We start from the raw sequence: 10,355 nt of genomic DNA on the forward strand, positions 1-10,355 counted from the left end.
TCAACATTTACAAGAAAAATAAGGGAACACGATCTGGTTTTCTTTTTTTTTTTCCTGTTTTTCTTCTTTTTTGAACCCTATTTATACAGATGTTTATGGGATACAGAGGGACCGTCTCAAAGTTGCAGCTGTATTTCTCACCTTAAGCCTCTCTTAGGATGCTTGCCTTCCAAGAGAAAGAGAAAAGGGAAACGGAAGAAAGTGTCACTCGGTACCTAGTGGCCGGGCGGGACGGGGGCCGCGCCTCTCGGGCCCCGCCGTCCCCCGGCCCGCCCCCGCCGCGGCCCGGGGCGGCTGGCGTCCCTCCGGCCGGCGCGGGGCACAGTCCGAGCGGCTCCGGCGGCGCTGCCCCTAGGAGTCGCCGGGGCCCGCGGTAGGTTCCTTGCCCGGTCCGCGGGCGGCGCCCACCCCCTCGTGCAGGATGAGGTCGGGGGACTCGGAGCGCGGCGTTTCCAGGTTGCTGGCGTCCGTGTCGCTGTCGCTGCCCTTTTTGCCCCCGCCGCCCCCGTTGTGCGTTTTGATGTGTTTGCTCAGGTGGTCGCTGCGCATGAAGCGCTTGTTGCAGACGGGACAGGCGAAGCGCTTCTCGCCCGTGTGAGTCCGCAGGTGCCGCTGCAGCTCGTCGGAGCGGGTGAAGCGCTTCCCGCAGAAGAGCCAGTTGCAGACGAAGGGCCGCTCGCCCGTGTGCCAGCGCAGGTGCGCCTTCAGGTGCGAGGTCTTGCCGTACACCTTGCCGCAGCCGGGGATGTGGCAGCTGTGCAGCCCCTTGCGCCGCAGGCTGGCCCCCGCCGGCCCCAGCCGCTCGGCCTCCTGGCAGTTGGGGCAGTCGCAGGTGGCGCGCCCCGAGTAGCGGCGGGCGGAGCGGGCCGAGCCGCCCCCGGCGGCAGCGGCGGCGGCGCCCGAGATCATGGCGCTGGCCGCCGCCACCGCCGCGCTAGAGTCCGTGTAGGAGGGCAGCACGGGCTTGAAGCCCTCCTGGGTGAGCAGGTGCTGGCTGGTGGAGAGCAGGTGCGAGGCGGCCGTGGAGCCCAGGCCGGTGGAGCTGAAGGCGGAGTGGGTGAGGGAGCTGAAGTCGGGGTTGTAGGTGCCCAGTTGGGAGTGCAACGAGGCCTGGGGGGCGCCCGAGTGCAGCGAGCTCTGCAGCCCCCCCGCCGGGTTCTGCACCTCAAGCCAGGAGCCGGGGTTGGTGTGCACGTCCCACCAGGAGGAGGCCGCTCCGTTGGCCACCTCGCCCGCCGAGAGCGTGGAGTGGAAGCCCGACTTGTACCAGGACTCGTAGGGGTGCGCCATGCCCACCCGCGGGTAGAGGCTCTCGGCCGCCGAGCTGTGCACTTTGGAGATGAAGGCCGACTGCCCGCCGGGCTCCTGCGGGGACACGCCCGCCGCCGCCGCCGAGTTGGAGAAGAGGCCGCCGTAGTCGCTGCTGAAGGCCGAGGAAGTGGGCGAGGTGGAAGCCAGGCAAAAGGCGCTGTTGGCGGTGCCCGTGCCGCTGGCCAGTCCGTTGGAACCCCTGCTCGTGGCCACCGTGAAGCCCGAGAGGCTGGAGCCCAGGTTGCAGCTGGAGGTGGAGCGTTTCCAGGGGTGGAAGCCCCCTTTGGCGAAGGCGCTAGACTCGGGCAGGGTGGTCAGGGGACTAGTGTTGCCGATCTTGTTGCAGGTGGCGGCCAGCATGGCCAGGGGAGTCGTTCCAAATCTCGGCTCTTCCTGCGGGAAGAGACAAAGCCGGCCCGTCAGCCTAACCCTTGCCACCTCGCCAGGCTCCCGCGGGGACGCGGCAGCGCGGGTAGAACCGCGGCGCAACGAGCGGTACCGCGGAAAAGTTTTCTCTTATTTTAGAGGAAGGCTCCAGCCCCGCCACGCTGGGCACAACTCGTTTTCCGCCGGACACCGGTCTCATCGCCCGAGAGATTTACCTCGCAAGCGGGTCCCGACGGGGACAAGCGACACGCGTGTTCCGAGAGGGCTGCTCGAGCGTACCGCCGTTAAACCAAAAATCCCGTGGGAACGAAATGCGGCGTCTCCTCGAGCAACCGTACAGGAGCGACGGAAAAAAAAGAGATGGCAGCAAGGCGAGCAGTGTGCGGAGCCTTCCGACTGTCGCCTCGTGCAACGCCGGGCCGGCGAAAATCTTTGGAAATCGAGCGTAGTTAAGAGTTAAAAAAACAAACAAAAAAATCCCAAACCAAATCAAGAACTAGACAAAAGAAAGCAGAAGCAGCACAGCTTCTCTCCGGCCCAGCGAGTTTTCAGGCTAAACTCTTTGGGAACGACCCGATGGGCAGCCCGCAATGAAATCCCCCGAGGCGGGCCGGGATCACCTCCCATCCGCGGGTCCACGCCATTTCGGCAAGGGGCAGCCGCAACGCGGCGGCAACGCCAGTTTTTCCGGGGGGAAGCCGCGAGGAAGCGCGCGGTGCGACTTACCCCGAGGATAGACGTAGCCATAGCACGTCCGTGGGCTGGGCGGTGGGGCGGAGGGGACGGCGCTCGGTGAGCGCCCCGCGCTGCCCGGCGGCACTAAGGACACTCCGGCGCGGCGGGGCCAAACTCTGCCTAAGTGCGGGCAGCGCCCGCTTTGAAGTACCGCTGGCGGCGGCGCTCGCCCAATGAGGGCGCGGGCGGAGCGGCCCGGAGCGGCCCGGCAGCCAATCAGGCTGCGCGGAGGTGCCGGCGCCGGGGCGCGGGGCGCGTGCCAGTCAGCGCGCGGGGAGAAAACTCCCGGCTCCGGCCCGCGGCGGCCGCGCCGCAATTACCGCCGGCCCCGGCCCGGCCGCGCCTCCCGCCGCGCCGCGACTCCCGCCGCCCCCGCGCCGCCTGCCCGCCGGGGAGCGCGGCCGGCCGCAGAGGGCAGGAGGCGAGAGCGAGGTCAGCGCCGGCGGAGGGCTGGTGTCACGGCTGACGCCGCTCCGCCGTCTCCTGTAAACTGTGCAGGAGGTGTCCGATGCGCTGCTGCTGGTGTAGTCACCTGCGATCCTCGCGGCCCGTAAACCATACCTGCGTCGCTTTTATTCAACAGGCCCTTTGCCTCCTTCTCAAGCCATTTGGGAGCCGTCCGTGTTGGATACAAATAACCTAACAGCGGCTAATGACATTCTGTGAAAACACGTTAATTTTTTTGTTTATTTTCTTTACTAAATGCCTGAGGTGATTTCATGCACAACGTATTTCTTACTTTCATTGCAAAAAGAACTGAGGAGGCTCTGTGGTTATATAAAGTGCCAAAAATTCCAAAGGCAGGGAACCGTCAGGCATCTCTTTGCTCTCGTACTGGGGCGGGAGAGGGGACCAGGGGCATTTGACATCCTGTCGCTTAGGATAGAGAACGTTATTTTACAGAGTAGTCGCCAGCAAAACACTTTGAAAGTCAAATTCGCAGCCTGCAGCACGTTTTTCAAGCCTCATATACTCCCGTGGAAGCAGTGCTGCTAATGGCAGAAAGCTTGCTCCCTCCTAGCAGTGCTAGGGCGCTGCTGGAATAAGCCGCCCTAGCACTTGCCTGTGGCCTCTGCACTGTGCACACTCCACGCACCCAGTGAGCGACAGAGACTATACCTGCTCTCTGCATGTGCAAAATGTAAGTCCAAACCTCGGCTCCTCAATGTCTTGCAAGCTAGTCCCTTTGATTTGTAATTATCGGAGGCTTCTTAAGTAATTGGCTAGAACTTGCCCGTACTGTGCCCGCGGAAGATCAATAGGCGTGCAACTTTTCATCATCGCGGTCGGCTCTGTGAGAATGGGAATAGGAGCTTTTCCCCTTCCTTTTTGCCGTTCCCAGGGCAGCTGGGTACAATTCTGAACCAGAAATATGATGAGTGCGTTTAGCAATGCCGGGCCCTTGCTCTGCATTTCAGTCAATATTTCCTTCTCGGTGCCGCCTCAGCCATCCAGTGTAAAACCTTCTAGCAGATGCAAAATAGGCATCGCTTAGGAGCAAGATGGAGAAATCGGGAATTTGAGATTATGATTTCGCTTTTCTTCACATGTTTACATGTATATGTGTGTGTGTGCTTAAATAAGGTGGGCATTGCGGTTTTTTCTACATTGTGTTATGCAATCTGTAGGACGACTGCCATGGATGTCCCTGGAGATTATCTTTTATTTAAACGTCTAAGGCTATTTTCAAAGGGCGCTCGCCTTTTTGTCGCCGGGTATTAAACAGAGTCGGGACAGTAGGTGAAAAAAATTCTGTTCCGCGCTTAATTCTTTCCACATTGACTCGCAGCCGGCGCAGGGGTCCGGGTGGTGCGTGGCAAAGCCTTCCCTCGGAAGGGCTGCCCGGAGCAGCTCCTGAGCGGCGGCTGTACCCAGGGGGCTGCAGCGCTCGGCGGGTGGAGGCGGCACAACGGCGGTGCCGGGGGGAGCGACATAACCCCCACGGGCGAGGCGAGGAGTCCCACAGGGCACCCGGGAGCCATCGCCCAACAGGTGACTCCTTCCTTCCTTCCCTCCTTCCTTCTTTCCTCTTCCTTTTCTCCGGGGAAACCCGCTCCTTCCCTTCCCAGGAGCCTGCCATGGTGGTCGTCAAGTGGCAGCGCGGCGCTTCTGGCCAACCCCAGGGCGGCGGGGGGAGAGGGTCTTTCCTCTCATCCTGGGGAAAGTCATCAATAAAATACGGCTGGAAGGCAGATCGAGAGCGTGACGTTTAAAAATGTTGCCTCTACATCAGCGAGTAAAGGCATCCGCTGCCCGCTTGCGCTCCCACAGCAAAGTGGGGATTCTGCTGCGCCTGAGGACTGGCGCGGCTCTGCCTGCCGCACATCCATCTCCTCGCCCCTTTGTAGTCGGAAAAGTAACTAAAACCCGCAGGAACGAGGCAGGCGGTGCAAAGGCTGAGCGAACGGCGGCGGAAGGGGGAACGCTGCTAAAATCTTTAGGGGGTCAAGTATTTTCTGACAGATTTTTTTCATACTCCAAAAATCGAGTTTTTAAACAAAGATCAATGTGTTATGCTAAAGTGTTGAGCTGACTGTTAAAACATTTGGGGGGATAATGACAATGTAACAAAGGCCTGGTTTGGAGTGAATCATCACCCTTTTAAAAGTTAAAGCAATTTTCAGGAGAATAGCTTTCAGCAAATGCTTTACATTATTCAAAACGGCCAAATAATGCTCTATTATAGAGCCTGAATGCTGCCAGTCAGCCCATAAGTGCAATTTGTGCAAAGGCTCGGTGCCTTATCTCCACTTCTTTATAAAGAGGTGAATATAAAACAATTTCTTCCAAACCCAGACAGAGAGCACGAAAATTGCTTCCCTTTCTGCAATCAGGGCAATTTAACTGGAGTGCAATTAGCACTATTAAATGTCGATTCTGCATAAACAAATCTGACTAAGAAGCGAAAGTGGGGTGAGAACCTCATATAAACTGAAACTGATTTTTAAAAATTATGTATCCGGGTCCTTTACAATTGATCCGTGACGTTTTCATCTCAGAATATATTTACATCATAAATACATTACAGTTAAATCAATGTAAATCTAAAAAAAAAAAATCTCAATATGAATGCTAATAAAGAATAGCCTAATTAAATGCAACAGTTCACTTTCTTTGAACAATATTGTTTCCCATCTTCTCTCTACGAGTGTCTTTTGATGTGTGCAGCTACTAAAGTTGCTGTCTTTAGGAGGTAGAGCTGGGAAACAATTCTTTCATTACAGATGGTTGGGAAGCTCCTGGGTTTATATTCAAGAGCATCAGATGAAATGGCTCGTCTGTTCAAAAAGAGCTCTGGGAAAGAGCTGCCAAATATTTTCCAAATAAATCGATTTAGCAGCAGTTAAATGTAAGCTTGCTGTACAATTTCCCCTGCATTCTAGGAGGGGCACGGAGTTTTACCCATGGCAGTTATGGGTAGGAAGGGGGCAAACCCTTCCAAGTTTAAGAGAAGAAGCCTAATTTTCTGCCAAACAGAAGGGACATGGGCAGGAAACAGGCAAACTGCTCATTGCCGAGATAAATAATTGCGTCCTGCCAGATTTTTTTTTTTTTTTTAGCAACAGTTCTTCCGTGCGGAACCCCCTCCCCCCTCAATTACACTCTTCATTTACGTGATCTAGAAGCCAGCATTGATTATCAGAGCAACTCAGAGGGGTACCTGGTGATAAATTAATAACTTCAGTTAGGAAAAGGCTCCCCTGCTATTCTGCCCAAGACTAGATACTACAAGGGGGAAGTATAAATAGAGATAGTGTTAAAATACCGACCTTGGTGCCTGTTGAGTCCACTGAATTCTTTCCACTATGGAGTTTTTAATTTGTGGGTAAAGATGAAGTGCAGCTTTTGATTAGAAGGAAATCTTTTATAGTTAATAAAAAGGGAATGAGCACTGGGATCAAATAGATAATGGAAATTAAATGAAAATTATGGCACTCTCCCACAATTTCTGCTTGATCTTTCATATGATGTTTGTTACACGGTGCACTCCCCTCTCCTCCTGCCCCCTGCACACTGAGCCCCGAGGTGGAGCATCAGGCTGGGCTTTCATATTTTCTCGATCTTTAAGGTGACGCTGTTCAGGAGTAGCAGGGAGACCCATATTACCCTGTGTTTAAAAAATCTGCACAGTCGTTTCAGAAATCCTGTCGTTTACTGAACGCACTCAAAAGCGTGTCTTTGGAATTAATTCTCTTCCGCTAAATTTATTTGGACTGTGAATTTTAAAGCTCCCTTGTTCTGTTTATCTCAGCCGGAGACACGTTAACAATTCTAGGGAAGACTGGTGTCAAAGGAAGGAAGGTGACTGCAGACTGGATGATGATTTTAATTACTACAATTATTGGGAGATTATTCAACAGCATCATAGATTTGTTTTCTGCCTAGGTATGAAAGTCTGAGGAACATTGTGCGAGGAGCATTGTGCGAGGATTTTACCTCTGGGTTCACATGCTTTCCAGTGCTCTTACGATGTATAGGTTAGGCATGACAAGCTCAGACTGCAGCAGGTTGGAAATTCACCAGTGCTAGCGTTCAGAAAGCTTTCCTAAAACGCAGGTGTTTCTAAATAGAAAGAGTTTAATTAGTAAACGCTCGGACCCAACGTTTATAGAGCGTGAAAGCGCCTTTGCACACAAGTCCATTAAAGCAGCTCTGCTGACTCGGTAATGAGGTGCGTGCGGTGCGCAGGGCAGCGGCGGCCGGGACGGCGAGCTCGGCGCTCCCGGGCAGCCCCGGCCCGCCCCGGCCCGCCCGGCTCCTCCGCCCCGCCGCTGCCCCGGCCGGGCCGCGGGGAACGGGCGGGGGCCTCAGCGGAGCAGCCTCCCCGCGGAGGAGTCCTGGCCCCGCATGCTGCCAGCATCCCGCTTCCGGTGCCCTCCTAGCTTCTTACACCACGCTTTTAGCCAGGCGTGACTCAGAATGTTGACTGTGATTAAGCAAGCTGTCTATCTACAGATAGAGATATGTGGCGGCGTAATTGGCGGCGTGATTGACATTACAAAGTTCTCTTCGGTCCACAATGACCAATAAATCCTCCTGCAGCTTTTGCCATTTAATGAATTGCTATTTTGGTAGAGGAAAATATGCCGGACCCCCATTCCTATGTTCTCTTCTTCCCCCTCACCCTGTCCTGGGATTAGGGCAAGGAAAGAAGGGGAGCCATTCATTATGCTCTTTCTGTGCTTGTAATTACTGGAACTCAGGCTTAAGGTGAATTTCAGCTCAGATCATGAACCATTTCACGTTCAGATGCAAGCTTGCAATACTTTCCTAGTGGCAATTAGGAGCCTATTACAAGCCATTAGATTGATCAATGTACCTTAAACAATGTGAATGATTTATATGGCAAAGAAAAAAACCTTCTTACATCCATTGTACTGTTCCAGCGACCAACCTGGCCCTCTGTCTCCATTCATCACAGCTTTAAACAACAAAAGCAATTTATTTAGTTAAACTTAAATGCAAAGAAACGGGCTCAGTTCTTCATCATGTAGGGCATCTGAGCTTTATCCCTTTATTGTCAAGAGATGTAGGCTGCAAGAATTTGAGTTGGTGGGGGGGAAAGGGAGGGGTAGATTTGCTGGTTTCCAAATGGATTAATTCACCTTGTACCTGAAAGAAGGAAACAAAGAGATCCCTGACTGCTTCCTAAAGAGAACACTAATCTGCTGTGCAGATGCAACACAAGGAGGAAAGCAGGGGCTTACACAAGTGTTCAGCGAAGTGTTTGGTTAGATGATTGTAGCCTTTTAATGACAGTCTGGACGCAGAACCACCATCCCTGGAAGCTCCAAGACAGCTAAGGAGTGGAAAGCAGGCTGGGATGTGCCAGCTGATGGAGGGACAAGGGTAGGGGCAGACTTCACCACCATGGGTGGTTATTCTAACTGTTCTACAACTAAAAAACTACAAAATATCAGTTACTATGAAAGCCGGAGCTGCTACCCTGTAGGACTTGGGCCTGTGTTTATTTGCCTCCTTTCGCAAGGCCCATGGAACCTCTCACACCTGGAAAATTCCTCCTAGCTCCTGCCAGCCCCAAAATGAAGAGTTGGGAGAGACTGGTGACTTTGCACTTGCTAGCAATTTATTAGGTAAACAGAGATTCAGTTCAGAAGGAACAGGACCATGATTTACCATTCATTGAACTGATGGCCCCTGTTTCTTGAATTTTTCTTACCTTTTTGCTAACCTTATTTACCTTGATACTTAGCACTCTAAAATCAGTCTTCTCTATACATACCAAGTGACGGAATGAATCTTTGGCTTGGTGTTAAACAGTTCTGACATGCTTCAAATTAAAACCGCTGAGAAACAAAACCCCACACATGTGAACGAACTGAACCATTCTTTAAAATGTGACTTTAATGGGACCAGTGTAACTGGTGACAGTGTTTGTTAGAAGAAAAGCCAAAACATCTGTAAGTCTTGGTTCAGCTGGAAATTTATTTTGGAATATCATACGAGAGAAAATGTTATTAAGATTCCAATTATTATTTGTGTTTCAGCAACAATCTGCTCTCTGGAAATTGCTGCTATGCTTGTCAAAAGTCACTGTTTTATCCCATAATTTTCTGCAAGGAGGTAAGGACAGAGCTCTTCAGTATCAATACAAAGAAAAGAAACAAGGAATGAGTATCGAGCTCTATCAAGAGATACCAGCCTTTTGCTACAAAATGTGGATACAGACATTCCTGATTTTCCAGTTGTCCATATGGGATTGATACTACTCATTTATTTAGTTATCAGCTGCTTTCTTTCTAGCTAGCAAGGGATTACTAAAACACAATGCCCACTATGTAAAACCAAATGAGAGTTTCAATAGGAATAAGGGCAGTCCTCCCCCGTCCCCAAAGGAGATCCCACGTTGAGAAGAGCGTTAATGTTGTGAGAAGAGCATTTCTGGTGAGTCTGTCATACACGAAACCCACTTGTTCCATTTCTTGTAGACACTACGCTATCGAGAGCTTTACCCATAGAATCAGCAGTGTGTCCTGCTTACCTTAAACTTCCTCTTTATCATGGAGGAGACATCAAAGAAGAATAAAAGATCTGGAGGCCTCTTTCAAAGATTTTGTAGAGATTGTCCATTTAGTCACATTGTGCTTTAATGTCTTTTTCCTTTTCCAAAGCTTTGTATTTGTCACTTTGCCCAGGAGAGTTGCTGGGCCAATCTCCTCAGGACATGTTCTGGCCTTCCTCTACTTTAAGTATTGCTACAAAAGCAGTCTACTTGAAGGGATTTCTGCAGTACTTAACTACACATATACAAAAGCAGCCTATGCTTCCTAATATGCTGTTTCAGGCCCTTACATTCCAATCTGGCTTGCATTGCCCTTTAATTATCTGTCTTCTTATTGTGATCAAGTGAATTTTTACTAATCTCCACATTTATTGTTAAGGTAAATAGATGCTGCTTTTAATCAGTATGGAGGGCCAGACCAATGCAGTTTGAAGTAACTTAAGTCAACTATAAAGGGTTCAATGTGTGTATAATTACAGAGGACGTCAGCTATTCACTCCAGTCTAATTCAGTGTCTGTTTAGAGACAGAGCTCTTCCTTTCCTCTTTCCTCTGCTCCCTCTCTCACCTGATTTGCTCCCCACTGTTCCACAAAGCCAGCAAGAAGAGCACAGTGGAGGCCAAGCCAGCAGCAGCCCTCCTGAACCTCAGGCTGGATTAATTTAGTGGATTGGAACTCCTAGGTGAGTATAAGCATACGGGTACAATATAACACCTCCTTCCAACAAAAAAGATTGATTGCATCTTAGCCTCAGTATTAAATGTGCTATTATCAGAAGAAGCTGGAATAATGCATGCAGTCACTTTAAAAGAAAGCAGGTTTCCTTTGCGAGCATACTTATTATTTCAATAGTATTTGAGAACTAGTTTAATAGTGGCCACCTTGTTGCTTACTAAAA

General features: G+C 51.4%; 1 protein-coding gene across 2 annotated transcripts; it reads right to left on the reverse strand.

The window, feature by feature from the left end:
* Window positions 1–308: 308 nt before the first annotated feature.
* SP9 (Sp9 transcription factor) lies at window positions 309–2,553 on the reverse strand. 2 transcript variants are annotated; one of them, XM_054277963.1, is made up of 2 exons: window positions 2,425–2,553; window positions 309–1,704 (listed from the first exon to the last, which is right to left on the reverse strand). In XM_054277963.1, exons 1-2 carry the CDS (start codon window positions 2,443–2,445, stop codon window positions 352–354), a joined length of 1,374 nt encoding a protein of 457 aa, XP_054133938.1. In that variant the 5' UTR covers window positions 2,446–2,553; the 3' UTR covers window positions 309–351. The 2 variants fall into 2 exon arrangements, with proteins under 2 accessions (XP_054133938.1, XP_054133939.1); XM_054277964.1 differs by lacking the exon at window positions 2,425–2,553 and adding an exon at window positions 1,914–2,275.
* Between the last annotated feature and the right edge of the window lie 7,802 nt (window positions 2,554–10,355).

This window comes from Melozone crissalis, unplaced genomic scaffold, assembly GCF_028551555.1.
Source record: "Melozone crissalis strain CALT ecotype California unplaced genomic scaffold, PUWL_Pcris_2 ptg000023l_1, whole genome shotgun sequence".
NCBI lineage: Eukaryota > Metazoa > Chordata > Aves > Passeriformes > Passerellidae > Melozone > Melozone crissalis.

Coding starts and splice junctions, on each gene's coding strand:
- SP9 (XM_054277963.1), bottom strand. CDS start 2,445: ATGGCTACGTCTATCCTCGGG. Junction 1,705..2,424: donor TGGCTACGTCTATCCTCGGG/GTAAGTCGCACC, acceptor CTCTTCCCGCAG/GAAGAGCCGAGATTTGGAAC.